The following is a 19,116-nucleotide window of genomic DNA, read 5'->3' on the forward strand; positions in this document are numbered from 1 at the left end:
CCCGAGGCAGTCTACGAAAAAGAACAAGCAAAATCTTCTCCATGAGTAATTACCCTCTTTGCTGCTGTGTCCCCTCCCTCTACTTCCGAATAGCAACCAGGTGAGGCATTAAGCACGAGGTCCTTGAATTACGCAGGAGGTCAGCGCCTTCCTCAAGTTTAACAAGATAATGAATTAATGGAGCAGTTGGAGTAGGCACCCCGGATGGGTTGGGGATGGAGGGCAGGGATTTAGGAGCCCCTCATCCTGCCTCCTGTGTAACTGAAGACATTCTGCTCTCTGTCCTCATGGAAGTGGCGGTGCGGTGAGGGACGCTGGCTCCTCCAGGCCCACGAAGGCCTGGGGACCGTGGAAAGAGAGCGCTATGTTCCATCAGCTTCATTTCAGCTTCTGCTTTACAGCAATTTACAGTTTACAAAGTGCTTTCACATATGCCATATCACTGAATAGTCTGTAAACAGTCCCCTTGATTTACAAACATGGGAACAAAAGGTATGCCCAACTGAAGGGGCATTGTCTCTGCCACGTGCTCTCTCTCCGTATTTTTTTTATCTTTTTAAAGTCAATTTATTGGGTTGACATCGATTAATGAACTACAACAGGCTTCAAGTATACAATTCCATGACACATCATCTGCATACTGCGCTGTGTGTTTTGCACCCAAAGTCAGGTCTTCTTCCATCACCAGGTATCCGACACCGCCACGCTCTCTTCGTGCTCCCACTGCTTACAGCGCGAGGGATCCCCACAGTGACGTGACTCTGGGTGAGCCTGTGACTCTTAGGACCCAGGAGCAACACTATCCGAGAAGAGTAAAGACTTCTGAGAGCAGTGGTGCCCTGAGATCCTGAAACCACAAGCTTCCTCTCTCCGGTTAGGACTGGGGCTGGGGAGAAGGGTGACACCGGTTAAGCACGGGGCCTTAGCACGCCCCCCACTGGCCCAGCAGAGACAATTTCCTCACAACGACGCTTTCTGGTTAAGTGAGAAGAAGCGTTCCGTGTAGCCACAAAATTACAGATTCGATTATACTGTACTGTGGCGGTATATGTCTCAGAAATTTAGATAGGTTTTATTTCAACTGGCGATCTATACATGTTCACAAAATGACTTATCATTAGGCCAAATGGATCACCCAAGTGACTAAGAGACACAAAAATAGGAGGACAAAAGTCCTAACATGCAGAACTTCCTATCAGCAAGTTGGCCATTTTGTGATGTATGGTGAAATGATTTTGGTAATATTCCAAAATCGGTAGAAGGTGGGCAAATACAGGACAGGGAGGTGGTTCTATATTTAATATGGTGCTCAAAACCTGGAGTGTCTACAGTAAGGGTTTCTTTTTAAAAAATAATTAAATTTATTGGGGTAACTGGTTAATAACATTATATAAATTTCAAGAGTTACTTGAGGTGGAGAATATTTTTATTTCCCAGGTACGCAAATAAAATTCATATTATGAGAAATTTGTAAGTTAAAATACAAATGTTCAATAACCTGTATTTACTCCAAGACACAAATTTGCGTGTCACAGTCACTGATGATGACAATATAAAACGACTGCTATGAGTCAGGCTTTACACACACAGGTTTCTGGTTCTCACAACAACCCTGTACAAATTTTTCTTTTTTACACAAATGAAGAAGTTGGCCAGAGAACTAATTTTCCCAAAGTCACGTGGCTGGTATAGAAGATAAACTGAGATTTAAAACCTGAGGCGCTTAGACCACGGGTGAACTTTGCTCTTTGAGCCCTGGCCACTATCTTTCCAAGTTAGTTAACTGGGTCAGTCAGTTTTTCGAACCATGTTCAATTCTGGTCACGGCCAGACCACAGATTTGTCAGGAGTGGGAGCACGAGGATGGACACGGCGCAGGAAGGGGTGGTCAGCACAGTCTACTGCCACCTCCTTAATCGAGCCCATCTCAGCCCCTTCTTCTGCCTGCAAGGGTGGGAGGGCCCACGGTGGCTTCAGGCCAGAAGGCACACTGCTCTGCAGGTTCCCTAAAGAGCTGTCATTCCTCACAAACTCTCCTTCTTTCCCTCTCCCCCAACACAAGTCCCTAAGCCACCCACACATGTTCCATCTGGGTGGGAATGACCATCTGTCCCTTTAATAAAACACTGAGGACACACAATCAGGAGAGCTATCCCAGGGTATCAGGCCCTGGTCTTAGGAGAGTGACTTCTGCACCCTCCCCAGTCCTTGCACAGTCCTAATTTGTCACCTGTAAACTATCATCAGACAGCTGCACCTTCACAGTGCCCTAAAGGGAGCTGTGAGCTGCCACATTGGCCTGAGACCAAGGTTTTCTTGTTTCTGCGAGCCTGAGCCATCTCTGTACCTCGCTTTTTGTTTTCCCTAAGCTCAGAGGTCACAAGGGTGTGGATGCTCCTGAGCCAGCCTAATACTGGCTGCTGGCGATTAACCCGAGAAGGTGTGGCCCCTTGGGCGCCATCTTAACCTCTCTTCCTCCTGAAGTTACGCGTGGCCTGCCCTTTCCACCCACCTTCAAAGCCCCGATGGCCCAAGTCAGTGCCTCTGCCTTGCGTGGTACCATCTTCTTTAGCAGTCAGTACTCCTCTGCTCAGAATCCAGTTGCTCCTGTCTCCCTCCAGTGAGTTTATAGAGGGGTTGTTACTATGCACCTCAGAAAAATGTTTATTCCTTCATTCTCTAAATATTTGTTGAGTGCCTCTATTATGGAGACACAGTCCTAGGCAACTGATAATACCCAAGCCAAAGAGATACCAATGTGTCTTAGGAAACCCTATCCTCTGCTTTTGCCCTCTTCCAAAACATGGCTCTCAGAGAGTCCCAAACATTTCAGAATTGGTAGGGGCTTTCCAAATCATCTAAGTCATTGTACTCATTGTACAGCCTAGGAGTCATTGTACTCATTGTACAGCCTAGGAGTCAGGTCCTAGGTCTCCAAGGCCAGGGTTCTTTGTGCTTTCTTGTTTACTGTTTATTTGACCCATTTGGAAAGCAATGCTCCGTGTGATCTGGGGCAAGCCTCTGCCCCTCTCTGGGCCTCAAACTTCTGGCTGTGGCGTGGTGGAGCCAGATGAGAAAGAGACCATGGCTAGATCTAAGGCCATGGCTGAGAACTTTGGTTCTCATTTCATTTTGCTTTTAAACACTCTTGGAGCTCCCAGTAAACTTTCCACTTGTGTATGCCACATCTCCCAACTAGCATATATGCTCACCTGGGGGAAGTAGGGGCAGAGGCCAGTTAACACCCCTGACTCACCCAATGCACTACATACATATTGCTGTTTACATTGCGGGAACACAATCGGTTTTAGTTCATTGAAGCAGATGAGGCCACACTGCTTATTTATTTTTTCCACTGTGCAACCCACTTCAGTGCCTGCAGCCTATAGGCAGAGGCCAGGCAATGGTTCGAGGCCACAGTTCACTCTAGCATGGGGCACTATGACAGGCCCAGGGGGATGGGCCTGCCATAAATCCAAACCCATGCATTGCAATGCTTTTTAAAACATTAGGTGACAGATGCATGAAAAACTATTCTGATACAAGACATTACTACTTAACCCAGTCAGACAAAAGTCCTGGTCATAGGAGACCCTCAATACAGAATACTGTCTACTTTGATCAAAAGAACAGAAATTTCATTCTATTCCACACATCTATTTTGTCTGATATTTGGGTCTAAATATAAATTTATATATGTTTGTATATTTTGTAGCTCGACTTAATACATCATTAGGAACTTGGGCTTTCAAGTATTAATGAGTCCAAGTGTTTTTACATGTCTAGAAGAGAATTTGCATTTGATTTAAATATTACATAAGGGAATCAGGCTCAGACAACACACTTGCCAGCCCCCAACCACAGCTAGGTCACTCCATGCCTCAGTTTCCTACTGCAGAGAATGGGTATGAGGACTAAATGAGTCCACATTTGGAAAGAGCCTAGCACAATGGTGGACACACAGAAATCGCCTTTTTAGGAAAGTAACCCACAGATGTGCTAACACTTATCCCAGGGCACTACTGGGAATGAGAGTGTAATTACAAATCACACCATTCATGAACTCTAAACACGCTCCCCGATGATGACAGAGGCTGGGGTTTAGTAATTTGTTGTAAGACATGTCCCTTTAACACGCACACAGAGTAGGTAACGTTTCCACAGCAGGCGAGAAGGAGACTTCCCTTAGCCATGGACACAGAGAGAAGAGTTCACCACAAATACAGATGCGGTAATAATGACTAGAGCCACACATACGGGGTTCTGAGACGATTTCAAACTTATGTCTTCAACGTGTACTTAATCTTAATACGCAGACAACTTTGACTGTCTGCTAATTTGGGAAGTCAAAGTCAGGGATGAATGGTGATATGAGGGTTAGAATGATTACACCGTGCGAACCAGTGCCTCAACCGAGAGGTCCTGGCACTGTCTGGAGGCCAACGCTCCTCCTGGCTCATGGTTTATGGGGGCTGCGGTAGAGCTGAAGCCTCCTTCGTGATTTTCAAGCATGTTAGATTCTCTAGTCAGTGGCATCTGTGAGGTGGAAGACTCAGGAAGGGATATGCGAGGGGGTCAGGGCACCTGCTTATAAAAAACCACCCACCCACGGCTGGGACCACCCTGGCTGAACTGCCTGGCTCCTATCTGCCTTGGGACGCAGGCCGGCCCCCACCTCCTTCACAGAACACTGAGCCACAGGTCAACCCCAAGCCGCCTTCCCTCTGCCTACATCAAGAAGTCAAAGCTGGAATCCTAGCAGGGGCGGGAGCGGGTTCATCGGCCACTTGCTGTGGCCGCCTCGGCGGCAAAGCCAAAATAAACACCAGCCACTTACTAACCTGGGAGTGGGGTGGGACTGGGGCCAGCAAAAGCAGCGACTCAGCAGCTTCACTCACCACACAGTCGTCGATGAGTTCCGTGAGGCGTGTCCGGTGCTTCCGTCCTAACCGCATGATTTTCTTCCACGTGTAGTAGTACTCCACACACTGAGCCACTGTCTTAGACTTCACCTGCCAGAAAGCCATCTCAAGGTCAGCACCAGCCGTGGGCAGGGTGCAAAGCAGCAAGTGTTGGTGAAAATTTAATTTTGTAATAGGTGATAGGCTTACGTGGTTCAATGAAAAATGTATATAGAGAAAAGTCTCCTTCCCACGCCAGTTCTCCATCCACCCAGTTCACTCCCCGCCCTGCAGCACAGCCAGCCCCTCTTATTAACTTCTTGGATATCATTCCAGAATTCCTTTACGCATACACCAACAAACACAATCCTTCCCCACTTTCCTGACAAAATGCAGCGCATGCATATTTTGCAACTTGATTTTTTTCACAATATAGCCTGGCCTGGAGATTTTTCACGTCCGTCCGTAGCGAACTCATTCCTTTTGTTAACCCGTAAAGCAGCATGCTCTTTCATTAAGCATGCTGGGATGAATCTGGTTGTCTGATTTGTTGACTGGCTTGCCGAGCTTCAAAACCTATCTATGAGAAATGTTCCTTAGTCATCGAACAGGAACATAAGGCAAAGTTACAATGAAAAGAGCTCAGTTTTTGTAGGAAATAAACCTTGTTCTATTTTCCCCAAAAGGGGCAAAGGTAAATGTGTTTTAAAGATAAAAAATTCCTTTGTTTTGTTCATATATCTCTAAGCTCAAAGTGCAGTTCGATAGCATGGGTTTTCTGGAGGCAGGTGAAAGGTGGGCAGTGCCCTTAGGGGTGGGGGCATGGCCACCTGCGAGGTGAGGTGAGGGGGATGCTGCCCAGGAGTCTTGTCTCCTCAACGCTGCCCCCGTCACAGCCACCTGATACCGTGAATTTCTATTCCAGAATGGCCCAGGGAGTGAGGACAGTGTCCCAGAAAGCTCTTGCTTAAACACCTGTGTCGCCTGACAAGCACAGTCAATAAAGCGTGAGGCCTAGGACAGGTCAGTCCTGGGGAAGGTGACTCAAAAAAGATGAGAGCATGGGAGCTGCTGGGCAGGGGATGTTCTGGCCTCCAAGGGAGTGAAAGGTAAGAGTGAATACAGATCTGGAGATGGAGGTGAGCTGGAGAAAAAGTCCACCTAATCTGATTCTTGTCCGTCAAGGCCCTTGGTCAAGGACATGTACCTGGAACACCATTGGTACCAGTGGTCTAGCTTGGAGCCAATGGGAGCTGTCTGTCACCTGTCACCCTCATTTCTGTGGACCCGAACACCTTCATGACCTTAGTAATACAATGTGGCTTCATCATCCGTTGGTCTGCTAAAACGTACTTGGAATCATTTTAACTTTTAGCTGAACCATCTCTCAGCCAATTATGGCCTATTGGGTTTATTGTCTGCTGTATAAAGTGCTTTTTCATCTATGGGAAAGAATTTGATTTGCTGTGAAATGATATATATGTATTGTTTTTACCATTACTGTCACTATAATTAGAGGCCCAATCCCAGAAACTCTGCTCCTGGCTAGGGGAGGGCACATGTCCTCACTTCTCCAATTTCCCAGAAAAATATTCTGTCGGAGACAAGACAGATCTGTCAAATATACATGAAATAAATTATGTAAATTGTGAACCAGAAGCCTGAGTTCTATTTTAATCTAACAGAATGTATAAATTACACATTTTTATTAGGATAAAAATAACCCCCACCACTACCATGTCCAAACAATCTGTCCCCCTCCCCCGACGCCCCCGACACTGGGGCCATGCCACCCTGTAACAGATGCCACCCTTCACCAGCAACGGGGGGAAGGCATCCTTTTGGGAGAGGATTAGGCCGGTAACCAAATACTTCTATATAGCTTTAGGTGTACAATATCCCAAATTCAGTTTCAAGGGAGCCATGGGCAGAAGCATGCTTACCATCTTCTGTACAAAAATAAAGTCTTTGCTGTAAGTGGCTAGTGCTTTATTAAACAGTTTTCTTTCTAGGGAGGTCCACTTGTCCGAACCTACAAGAGAACACAAACTTCATGACAACAGTTCACAGCTCTCCCCACTTTGCTGCTTCCAGCTTCACAGATCTCCCCAGCTTAATGGCTGGTTCACTTACTTAAGTTACGAAAACAAATAACATAATACCCATCAAACTCTTTTTTGAACAAAAAGCCAGTACAGTGTAATGGTTAGCAGCTCTGACACCTGGGTTCATCTCAGCTATGACCTTGACCGTGGCACATTATTGAACCTAAAACTCAATTTTGTTACCAACGAATGGGAATAATTCTAATTGTCCCTTCCTTTTAGAATTTTCGTAAAGGTTAAAGATAATGCATGAAGTATCTAGCTTAGTAACTGGAGTGTTTAACAAATTTTAGTTACGGTTTTCATGTAGTTATGATGTTCACAAGCACAAGCATTCACGTAGCACATGCTCCTCAAGATGTGGTTCACAGTGCGGCGAGGAGACAAACTAGGAGGCCGCCGCATTCACAGTGATGACGGCAATGACGAATAGAGGTGTCAGGTGCCCGTGGGGCATGAAGGAGGAACACCCCCCTCAGGCCGGGGGAGGGGCAGCCAGAAGGCTTCCAGGGAAAGAAGACACCTGAGTTGAGTCAAGGACAGGGAAGCAAGTCAGGCAAGGAGATGGAAGGGAATTCTAGGGAGAGGAAGTGTGTGCCAAGTCAGAGGCAAGCAGCCTTCCTCCCTTCCTTCCTTCCTTCCTTCCTTCCTTCCTTCCTTCCTTCCTTCCTTCCTTCCTTCCTTCATCTAGCCGTTCAACAAGTATTTATTAGGTGTTTACTGCATGTAAGAAGCTGTTCTGGGAAAAAAAGGTGAACATTTGTAAGTGCTTACTACGTGTCAGGTTCTAAGTACTTCACAGGTGTTAGTCATTCGGTTCCCCCAACAACTCTGTCAGACTGGTGTTACCGTTACCCACTTTACAGTCGAGGAAATGGAGGTGTTCAAGGAGTCTCGTGTGGTTCAGCTACAGGGCTGCAGCAGAGGGGGAGCAGATGGGACCAGTTTCTGACAGATCTGCAGACTAATGCTGGTGCGTCTGTCTCGCTGACTAACCTTGACATTCAGGACTATTTCCTCCGTGAAAGCGAAAGCAGGATATGCAGATGCTCATAGAAAACGGCGCTGGGCTGTTTGGCCAAGAAATAAGGCCTATTTCTGAGGGGAATCCTATTTTTGAGAGCTCCAGGGCTCAATCACTGTAGCTGATTTGCAGACGAGCCAGCCCCGTCCTGCTGGTTTTTTGAACTCTTTTATCTTTGTTTCTTTGGATGGTACATGGCTGGGCTTTCCACTTCCCTCCACTTCTCAGGGCTGTAATTCCCCAAACCATAGTATTGTTTTTCCTCCCACCCAGGACAAGCCCAAGGTTTTTATTTTGCTATGGCTGACTGATGGGGCTGAAGTTCAGGAAACCTGATTTGCTTCTTTCCTTGGAAGAATCAGCCAAAATTAGTGAAATCAGGTGAAACCACCCTGGGCAGGCAAGGGTGGAAACTCTGGAAAATGGGATTTAGATTTCTGAAATAAACCCCTTATCCGTGTGACCGCCTGATGGATCCTCAAGCCAAGAGCTCTGACCCCAGACTCAGAATATGCTTTCCACAGCCAGGCTGGTTCAAACCTCCAAAAAATCAGGGCTATCACAGGACTTCGTTTATCTCTTTACTTCTAGGCGTAAAGCAGGACTCCGATTAATCCTCAGCAGAAGGGAAGTGTCTTCCACAGGTTCTGGAGACCAGGACACGTCTGGCTGTGCAAACCACCACAACAGAGAGAAGGGGGCCAGACATCCGGAGGCGGTTTGCAGGAGTGGGTACGAGCAGAGGAGGGTGGTAGGATTTGGGGCTCTGGAGCAGGTCTGTTACTGTTCCTCAAATTCTGCCCAACATTCAGGGCCTTGGGGTCCCAGCTCCCACATACTCCCCTTACCCAGGGGCAAAGACAGAAAGGCAGGATAAAACAATTAAGTTGAACAACCAAGAGGAGTCATGGCTCCTTTTGGGTACCCATCTAAACAGCAAAGAGAGATCAGGGAGGTGACAGTGAAAGAGGATGACAGGGACACGTCACAACAGCTGACTCCACGGGCAAGTGTTTGAAGAGGCTGCTGTGCTGCCCTGCTGTAGGTCCAGAGTCTGTGCAGCTCTGAGTTGCATCTCAGATAGGGAATCAGGGGACATTTTGCTGATGGAAATCCCCAACTAGGTCAATGAGGATCCCTTCTACCCTCAGCCAGACCATATGTTTCCCGAGTTCGAATACAGCTAAGACCTGGTGAGACACAAACAGGGCCACGAGGCCTTCTCAGGCCAGCACGGTCTCCACAGTGGATACTTTCTTCCACCCCATGCCAGGCTCATCACCCCAGTTACTGCCCCGACAGCCGTGTGAAATTCCCAGGTCTGTGGACTTGTGAGAAGCATGTTCCTTCATGTCTCCAAATCGCTCACTAGCTCAATCCTACAGAGGTGGAGTGGACTCCTGGACCATCTGTTACAGAGGATCCCCAAGCCTCACAGGGGAAGGAGACCTTCCCCCTGCTGACTCCTTGGTAGTTTTTAGTGCCGCTGCTCTGTGATGGGGTCTTTGGTCTTCCCCATCTCAGACTGTCCATTCCGCTCCGCTAGTCCTCGACTGGAAGTGGGCTGCACTCTCTCGCTGTCCTCTCTGTCACCCTCCCCTTCCCAGGGCTGCAGCAGCTGGGGCAGGGGGCATGTGCTCAGAGTACGAGAGGGCTCCTCTTCGTTGTCTGAGGGTCCGTGCTTCAGTGCAAATGATGGCGCTGTGTCCACACGTCAGTGCCACAAGGGAATCAATAGTCAAAGGCAGAGCCGGGGCTTCATCTTCACTGCACCCTGATCACCAGATTCCCACTGGGCTGATTCCGACTCCTGGGCTGCTGGATTCAATTTCCAGGTTCAAGACTGGTATATAGAAATAACTCCTCAATGTGTGCTCTCCAAACGATGTCACTGAGCTGTGACACAAAGGGGAGACTTTATCAGGAGACCATGGGCTGCGAACCTAGTTCTGCCACTTACTCCCTCTGTGGCCCCCACCAAGTTACTTCTCTGAGTCTCAGTTCCCTCTCCTGTGACATGGGGATCATGACAGCCACTCTGTGATTGACAGCATTCGGTCCCGAGTAGGCGCGCAGTGAACGTTTCAGATCTTAACCGGCCTGCAGCTGCGGGACTCACGCTGCCCCGTGACCTCTGCGTTACTGGCACTCACAAAGGCGGTGGGGCTCTGCCAGTGTTCCCTGTTCTGTGTGATAAATCCACAGCCTTGCTCCCGGCTGCTTATAACTTCAGTCTTCTAGTCTCTGCCCCCGAATCCTCCCGCGATCCAGTCTAGGAGAGGCTCAGGCATCTCTCATCACCGCAGTTTCTGTTCTGACAGGAGCACTTTCCACATTCTCAGGCAAGGTTTTGTAAGCCAGCTCTTCTTAAATTGTGCGTCTTGGACAAAATCCAGGAGAAAATGCAAAACCAAGGCAGGGGGCTGCCTCAAATCCTCCGTTGGCGTTCCTCTCTAAGATTCCTGCCGTCCACTCAGCAGGCACATGGGGTGAGTGAGCTGACAGGCCCCCGGCTCTCATTTGTTCTACCTGGGGATTCCTGGCTATCGGGCTCTTATCAGCAGGGGCCCCTAACAAGACGATTAAGGCTAATTACAAAGAGCCTAATTAACTGGAGGAAACTGGTGCTGGAACAGTATCGAGAGGAAAAATGTTCCGAGCATCCGTTGCTGGGAAACAGGCTCTGGACTGTGGCTAAATTTGGGGCAATCTATAGCGGATCCAGGCAACTGAAGAGACATGCAGGGGGGAGAGAGAGAGAGTCTGGGCACAGTATCTTTTCAAGAGGGCCTTTCTACCTTCAAGATTAAAAACTTTTATTGATACTGTGATTGCAATTACGCAAGAAAGACAAGTTCATGATAGAAAAAGTACTGTTCTTGTTCCAGATCTTCATTTCCCTGAAAGGTTTTCTGTAGTGAGTGAAAGCGAAATAATTTTTAGGTGTTCAGGGTGAAGCAGACTACCACCAAAGTTCCCTCCAGAGGCCCAAGGAAGTGAGGCCTCGATCTGAATCCAGAACTTGAGCTTGTCCACTAACCCAGTTCTTTACAAGTACCATGTAAGGCAACGCAAGAAGGTAAGTGTTGCCACTTCCTGCCATTCAGGAGACCACTCTCCCATTAGAGATATGGGCTAAAAATGCCGGGAAAATGACATCACAGCCCTGTTTCTTGAAAAGTATTCTCTTGAGTTGTACCATTCTGGCTCCTCACTAAACTGGGGCTGCTTCCAAGGCAGAGCGCAGGCTTCCCCCACTGAATGGGTGTTTATTTCCTCTAAGTCTCCTGCATCTCCAGAGTTAGGTCAGTCTTCAGGACTCAGTGATCACTTGGGCCCTGGTGGGAGCCAATAGTCGCTTCTGTTGACCCCTTGTCAAGGAGCCCAGGGCCGGTTCTGACACCCCTCCACTCCACGCCCATCTGCAGGAATGCCCAGTGCAACAGAAAACTAAGGACGCCAAAGGCCCTCTAGTCACGATCGGCTGCCCTCTCACCTGAATCCCCGTGCTCATACCCTCCCTGCCCAACCCATCTGCCACTGGGGAGCCACTGCAAACAACTGCTACCCACACCTGGGGGGAGGGTGCTGAGAGGGCTGGACCACGCGCCGTGTGTGGATCAAAGAGTGCAGGGAGCCACTGCGATATAACTCTCTGAGGATCTCCACGGGGTACACTGGCCTCGGCAGGCACCCCCTGGATCTGGCCGAGCTGCCCACCCACACTGGTGTCTTGCCTGGGCCCTGGCATCAGTCACTCTGTCCCTTTCTCACGGAATTTCTTGGGATGAGGTAGGAAAGGGAAGGTTGTGAGTAAAGTAAGAGGAGTGATTTTCACTGGCTTGTATCTTGATCTGTAGCCCCCAAAGTTGCAGCCTTCCTCCGTGACCCGTCTTTCTACCTTCCCTCCAGCACACAGACAGCCTGGGAGATCTGACCTCTCCCTCAAGACAACTGGGAATACAATTCCAGGGCTGGGGGTCTGCACGGGGTGACGCTGGCCACAGAGACTGAAGGCAAAGGACTTCCAGAAGAGAGTGTCTCCATGAGGAACTAGCTGATAAACAGTCCTACTGGAGAGCCACCCAATGGGGTTTGGCCCAGAGGCCAAGGCAGGATGGGGCCACCGGGATAGGATTAATCAACACCCAGGCACCAAATAAGGAGCATGAGAAAGGGGCAAGGAGATAGTGCCTGGTAGCTGGGGCATGTGATGGGGGTAAGTGCTGTGGCCTGGAAGGGAAATGTAAAGAGGATGGAGTCAGGTCAGGCTTTAAGAGACCAGTGACCTCTGCCCTTTTTGCTCATAATTCTAGGAGATCCTCTGGGGCCCAGTCTGTGACCACTCCCTGGAAAAGGCAAATGACTGGCAGGTGTAGGTGAGCACTTTTTTGTTGGGGACACACAGCTAGCAAGATACCAACCCTCTGCACCTCAGCTCCACCTCTCTTGCCTTCAAGGGTAGACATGATTCTAGGAAGCAACAGAGTCCTTCCTGGTCTGCACGTGGGGGAAGGGGGAAGGGAGCAGAGGGTAGACAAAGGATTAGCCACGAACCCCAACCCCAACAGATCAATTAATTTTAGCAGAGTTTAGGGCCCTCTAATTTCAAAGTTCTTGGTATTATTTTAGTGTTTTTGTTTTGTTTGGGGTAGGCGGTAGGTTCTGTTCCGCAGATTTCTAACCTTTTTGAAGTCATGTCACATAAAAAACAGTATTTGCTTCGCTCAACGGGAAGAACTGGAGGGGATTAGGGTCTCAGATGAGGTTGCCCACAGCTGGAGCTGACCAGCTGAGAGGCGCGGCCACCCCAGGCACCCCAAGGGCCCAGAGCAGCTGCATCTCACGGCAGATGGCTCAGATGGCAGGGAAGCTCCTTCTCATCAACCAACTGTCTTAACCACTATGCAAAGAAGCCGGGGACAGGCTCGAGGAGGCTGGACAGCCTGTCAGGGTTTAATGGGCAGCAGATGACACTCGGAATTAGGGGCGATTGAATGGTTTCCATGGAAGATTAGGGAGAACTTCCACGTCTTTCTATCCACACTCGGTACACACAGCAGGAAGTGATAGAGACAGTATTATAAACCTGCTCCGTTAGGCCACTGGTTAAACGATGGATTTCTTATCCTTTTCCTCCTTTTCCTTTTCTTTGTCTATTCTGTCTTTGCCCAGTTCCAGCGGTGGCCTGTGTGCTGAGAGTGACCCCACGGGCAGACTTCCTGGGCTTGCTGTGCTCCAGTGAGTGGCTTCTGAGGCCCTTCCACCCTGAGATGACAGTCTGGGAGGCCAGCTCATGAGAGGAGAACATCAAGCAAGGCAAATGGTGGTGGGAACAGGATGCCCACTGAGAATGCTCCAGTGTAAAGCAGCCTCACCACAGGCCTACCTGGCCGTCTGGACCAAGGGTCGGAACAGCACTGCCCGGTCCCCAAACCCAGTCACGTACTTAGCACCTACCTATGCAGTGTCTGCCCACGGAAACGTACAAATGATTAATAGTCAAGGGGCATTGGGACAGTCAGCCCCCTCTGAAAGGCAGAACCCAGGCACGTTCGTCAAGACTCTCAGAATAGATGGGTTTACAAGTTAATGGAAAGAAAAATGTGTGCTTCAATTTCATCTGTCATCTCTTAGGCTCCCCAACCTGCTTCCTTCTCTCTCATGATTCTCACTCCATTTAACTCTCAAAGGTGTTTTCTCCGTCTCTCTTACTGGTGATGCCATCATTAATCTGCACCCTCAGGAGACACACTCATGTCTGTGTACATGTATACCTATATTTACCATTTTCCCTGCTCTCAGTGTGATCTGTTGTTTAATAACTGCCTCCTCCTCAGACTCCACACTGCGTGAGGCAGGACTCTATGTGTCACAGTCACTGTTTCATCCTAGTGCTTAGCATAGTCCTTGTACACAGTAGGTGCTCAATAAATGTTAGGTAAATGAGTAACAACAGCATCTATTGTGCCAGGCGTTGGGCTATGTGTACTATTTTGAATCTTCGTAACACTGCAAAGGATGAAGTATAAGTCTCATTTCAGAGGAGAGAAAATGAAGGCCGCTGAAGGTCAAGGACACAAGTAAGATCTGAGTCCACTCTACTGATTCTGAAGCTGAGGGGCGGCTGAGCATTGTTGCCTCTGTGCTGTACTCTATGTGGTTTTCCCCAGATGCACAGGTCTCACTGCCACACGGGCAGGCGCTGTCTACTCCTGCCTGGCACACCCCGTGATGGGCAGGAGTCCATACAGACAAACGCCCAACAATGCCCAGACAGAGCTGCCCCATCAGCTACGTCCAGGAAGCCTAGAGATGAAAAGCAATCATTAGGACTGAATCCGTGCTTTCTATTATTAAAAAGCAACACAACCAAACATGCAAACAGCCTACTCTCAGGAAGCAATGGGGGGTGGGGTACAGGGGTGCTGGGACCTACCGGCATAGTGGTAATTTGCTAAAGGATGACATTTTAACCTGACCGGCTTCCGCAGCAGCAGCATTTCCAGAGCAGCCTGCAGATGGATGGGAGAGAAAAGGCAAGAGTCAGGGATGGGCCTGTGGGTCCAGAGGAGACCATCTACCCAATGGGGCAAAGGGGTTGGTGCTGCAGAATGTGGTGTTCGGGGCACTAGAAGGAAAACCAGAGAGAGACTTCCCTAATTAGGGGTTCTTTTCTGGTCAGCACCCGACTGGGCTCTAACCCTTCCCCAGCGCATGCTTGCAGCCAGCTGGTCATGCCGAAGACCCCGCTCTCTCCTTGCTGAGGGCCTCAGTTTCAGAGAGACAGTGGGGCCTCCTCCAAATGGAGGCTGAGTCTCTGGGCAAGGATCCTGAGGAGGTGAGTGTGTGACCTGTAACTGTTTTTGCAGGAAAATCACATGTCACTACAACTGAACACCAACAGCTGTACTAGTGGTAACTGCACTGCCCTCACAGAGAGCCTAGCTGAATAAATATACTCTTTCAAATATGCCTTCTTCAGCCCTGTTGACCTAAGGAAAATGTTGCAGGTAAAGTTGAGCAGTGGGTGGTTTACAGGCAGAGAATCTTGCTACTCCAAGTGTGGCCAGCAGCACAGGCATCCCCAGGAGTGGGCTGGAAAGGCAGAACCTTGGGCCCCACCTCCAGAACTGCTCAATAGGACCCTGCATCTTAACAAGATTCCCTGACTGATTTGTGCACATGAAAGTTTGAGAAGTGCTGCGCTTTAACACTAATCTGAAAGGGTTAAGGAGAGTTCTCCAACATTCTAGAAAATACTTGAAGGATATCAATAGCTTCATGGGAAGGTAGCACTGGAACATTTACTTACTTTCGCAATTCCATGAAGTCAAAAAGCAGGAAGCTAAATCTGGTACAAGAATCATGTATTTACTAAACGGGAAACAGGTTAGTGCTTGAGAGATCTTGTCAGGAGCCCAGATTGAGCAGGAAAATAGCTCTAATTCTGGGGAGATGGCACCGAAGTTCTGGTTTGACCAAAGAACTGTGTCAAAGGTGGAAGAATGAAGCAAACACTTCATCTTGGTTAAGGGAGAAAAATGGTTCTATGAAAATCGACTCTGGCTGATCTCCATAATGGGGAGAAGTCATCAGCAGAGTATGATATGATTTCAGGCTAAGACTTGTTTCAGTAAGACCCACCTCCATCACTGGAGAGGTTTTATGATGTAAAATATAAGAATGGTGAAAAAAAATTCTGCTTTCCCAAGACAGAGGTGCCCATAATTACTACTCACATGTGTAAACACAAGTCCCACTGGAGGTTCTGTAGGCTTTTAAATCCTGACATACTGAGATAGTTGACTGGTCCTCACTGTATGAATTAGTTGCATGGTACATGGAACAACACAGAATCTTGGGAAAATACTTTTCAGAATTCTGACAGGAAGAATATGAACTGTGAAGACTACGTTTTATGGTTCCTTACCATCACATCACCTTTGGCCTCGAAGAGACAGTGCAAAGCAAGTTCAGAATTGGTCCCTCCACCTGGCAATGCACTTGAACAGCACAAATTCAGGAGATGTTCCACTGTGGGGAACAAGAAGCCACTGCATCAGAGAGCTCAGTATCTTGGAAAAACACTCAGATCCTAAAGCCAAAGATCCCTATGGGAGAATCAAGTCTTCCCTGACCGCATGCCAATACCTCTTTGTTGTAGGTCATGGTTTTCCAACTCTGGCCAGGGCTTCCAGACTAGTGTAGCCTTGTGTATGTCCTGGGCCACGGCAGAGACGTCCTGGAGTTCTGGGATCTCTGCTTGGAATCTTAAGCCAATGTTTATGCGCCTTTAATGACAAGAAGGAAAACAACAGTGTGGTCTTCAATTGAAGCCAAGGGCAACTGTCAGGAACTTGAAAAAGAAGGAAACCAGTTCCTTCTGCATGAAGAATGCAGGGGCATTTCCTCACAGGGTGATCCCAAGATTCCAGGCATGGCCTTTCACTGGGATAAGGACCAGCTTTAAGATTGGGGAGAGATGCTGTGGGGAGCAAGGGAGAAGTTAGCCTAGGGCTTTGTTACTCTCTCTCACTGAGGGAGGGAGGGTGCTAATTCCAAAGACACAACTGCCTACAGCACAGCTGGTGATATCATTTAACTAGGAAAAATGGGACACATACGAAGTGCTTATTTCATTTTTTTTCTTTCTCTCAGATCACTTTCACAAAAGTCATCTCATTTGAACCTATCAAAGATCTGTGATGTAATCAAGGCAGTGATAATTTAATAGATGAATTAACTAGCTCTGGCCAGTAGGCTCGGTGGGTTAAGAGTGTTGTCTCATAGACCCAAAGGTCATGGATTCGATTTCTGGTTGGGGAGCATACAAGAAGGCAACCGATCAATGTTTCTCTCTCACATCAATGTTTCTGTTTTTTTCTCTCTAAAAGCAATGAAAAAAAATGTTCTTGGGTGAGGACTGAAAAAAAAACAAAACAGATGAATTAACTAAGGCCTAAAAAGGTTAATTTGATTAAGATCAAGTAACACAACAGTGCTGGAACTCAGGTTTTCTGATTCCTGGCTTAATCTACTCACCACTCTACCACAGGGCCTCTTTCTGTGTTTATCCATGAAAATAACCATATTTCCCTTCCATTTTACCTCCACCTCCCACTCACTACTCAACAAGCCCATGTGGAAGAACGGCCGAGAATCTTAGGGAGGGGATGGGGAAAGTAGGGACATTTGGAGAGCTGAGCACCCTGAGAGAGATGCCTCAGTGTCACTGGGGATGTGGAAGCACAGGACCACAACCCAGCTGGCTCATGGAGCTGGAAATGGAGATGCTACATTCTCCAAGTCCAGGGCTTCATGCTTTACTATGCATTTAATCTTTGGCAAAAGCCTTGAAACATTGGTAATTATAGAGAAACAACAGCACTCAAGAAATGTCATGATCCTACAATTTCTACAACTTTTCCCTCAGTGGCCATTCTGACACCAGAAGTACTAATTCCACTTTTCAAAGCTCCTTGTCCCTTTCCTCAGTTGAGGCTTCCTTTAAAAAAAAAAAAAATTATTTTTAGGGAGGGGAAGGGAGGGAAGAGAGGAACATCAGTGTGTGGTTGCCTCCTGAGCACCTCCTACTGGGGACCTGGCCCGCAACCCAGGCATGTGCCCTGACTGGGAATCAAACCAGCGACCCTTTGGTTCACGGGCCGGTGCTCAATCCACTGAGCCACACCAGCCAGGGCTGTTTTCTTTTGTTTGTTTGTTTTTTGTTTTTTAAAGAGAGGCTTCTGTTCTAAAAAATAATTGGCTTTTCCTTACGGTTCAACATCAATGGTCTGCTCGCCAGGCCCGGGGGTGACAGTCACATTGCTGCCATCGATGCTGTCTGAAGCACAAAAACCAGATGTCACTGGTCAACAGGGAAAGGGTACTGAAGAAACTAAAGCAAATAAGTTACCCACATAGTCATTACAGGGCCCTCTCCTACCCAACCCATGCCAGAGTTACTCCCAGCAGCCCCCGGGGAGCTGCATGGAGTGTGGTGCTAACTGGCTTGGGGGCTACTCCTTCTCACACAGGGCAAGGGAAGTCAGCTGCCCCACTCTGGTCTGCTAAGCTGTGTTGCTTCTATGAAACTTCAGAAAGAGATCCTGGCCACCGGCCTCTCCATCCTTGGTCTTTATACAGCCTGCTAAAATGTGGAGGCCTGGTCTTGCGTATCATACCTGCTCCTAACTTAGACATCTACTTAGTACATTTTTATTCGGAATGTCTGACACGATTATCCCAAGCACACTCTTACTTAGTGTACGCCTCAACTGTTTCCTTATCCCAAACGGATTGTAATCACCAACCTCTCCAGCTAGACTGTGATTCCCTGAGGGCAAGTAGTCTATGCTTTGTAAGTATTTCTAGCACTAAGCACAGTGCCTGATACACGGAGTGGACACGCCGTTTGTGGCGTAAGAGAGATCTCCCAGGGCAATGCCCAGCATAGACGAGGTGAAATCCCCGGGGTCCCTGAGGAGTGACTCACTGGAACGACACAGCAGCACGCGCGGCGTGGGCGTCAGGGGCGTGAGGGGCAGCTGGGGGTGCGCGCCGGGGCCCTGCCCCGCGAGGAGGACATTGCTGAAGAGCCCCGAACCCTGGCGCACCGGGCTCAGCATGGGCGGGGGCGTGTAGGCGGGCAGCTCGTGGGCGGGGTCTAGGAGCAGGTGGTCCCCCAGGACTCGCGGGGAGCGCAGCTGGCTCTGGTATAGGGTGGCGCCCGAGTAGGAGGAGGCGGGGTTGGGGTTGTAGGAGGGCGGGGGCGGGATGAAGAGCGGCTCTGGCCGGTGCCGGAACTTCTTCTTCTCCTTCTCCAGTGCGGGCTTGAGCGACTCCTCAGCTTTGGCCACGCCAGGCTGATGCTTCCGGGGAATTTCCTGAAAGACGGGAGAATGGTCTGATTCAAATCCTTCCCTACACACCGATCCCACAGGTTGAGGGAAGGGGAATTTCTATTCAAATGGGTACCTCCTTCCACGTATCTGACCCCAGGATCCCTTCTTAGAAAACAACCACGCCCATTTTCAGACTGGGCAAGTTCTGGTGGCTTGATAAGGAGCAAACTGGTTTTGGA

General features: G+C 48.7%; 1 protein-coding gene and 1 non-coding gene across 2 annotated transcripts in view; both read right to left on the reverse strand.

The window, feature by feature from the left end:
- The window catches only part of TRERF1 (transcriptional regulating factor 1), a 35,043-nt gene that overhangs the window by 7,390 nt on the left and 8,537 nt on the right, over positions 1-19,116 (reverse strand). The window contains exons 5-11 of the mRNA XM_054568760.1: positions 18,529-18,919; positions 17,811-17,877; positions 16,185-16,324; positions 15,964-16,067; positions 14,470-14,545; positions 6,845-6,933; positions 4,899-5,012 (exon numbers count right to left, since the gene is read on the reverse strand). Of these exons, the coding sequence (XP_054424735.1) occupies positions 4,899-5,012; positions 6,845-6,933; positions 14,470-14,545; positions 15,964-16,067; positions 16,185-16,324; positions 17,811-17,877; positions 18,529-18,919 (981 nt within the window). The remainder of the gene's footprint in view (positions 1-4,898; positions 5,013-6,844; positions 6,934-14,469; positions 14,546-15,963; positions 16,068-16,184; positions 16,325-17,810; positions 17,878-18,528; positions 18,920-19,116) is intronic.
- On the reverse strand, positions 3,354-3,487 carry LOC129068028 (small nucleolar RNA SNORA42/SNORA80 family). Its single transcript, XR_008528846.1, has one exon. It is a non-coding gene; the product is annotated as a small nucleolar RNA SNORA42/SNORA80 family (small nucleolar RNA).

Source organism: Pteronotus mesoamericanus, unplaced genomic scaffold, assembly GCF_021234165.1.
Source record: "Pteronotus mesoamericanus isolate MK-2021 breed Mesoamerican mustached bat unplaced genomic scaffold, CSHL_Meso_final contig_20, whole genome shotgun sequence".
In the NCBI taxonomy this organism is placed as follows: Eukaryota; Metazoa; Chordata; class Mammalia; order Chiroptera; family Mormoopidae; genus Pteronotus; species Pteronotus mesoamericanus.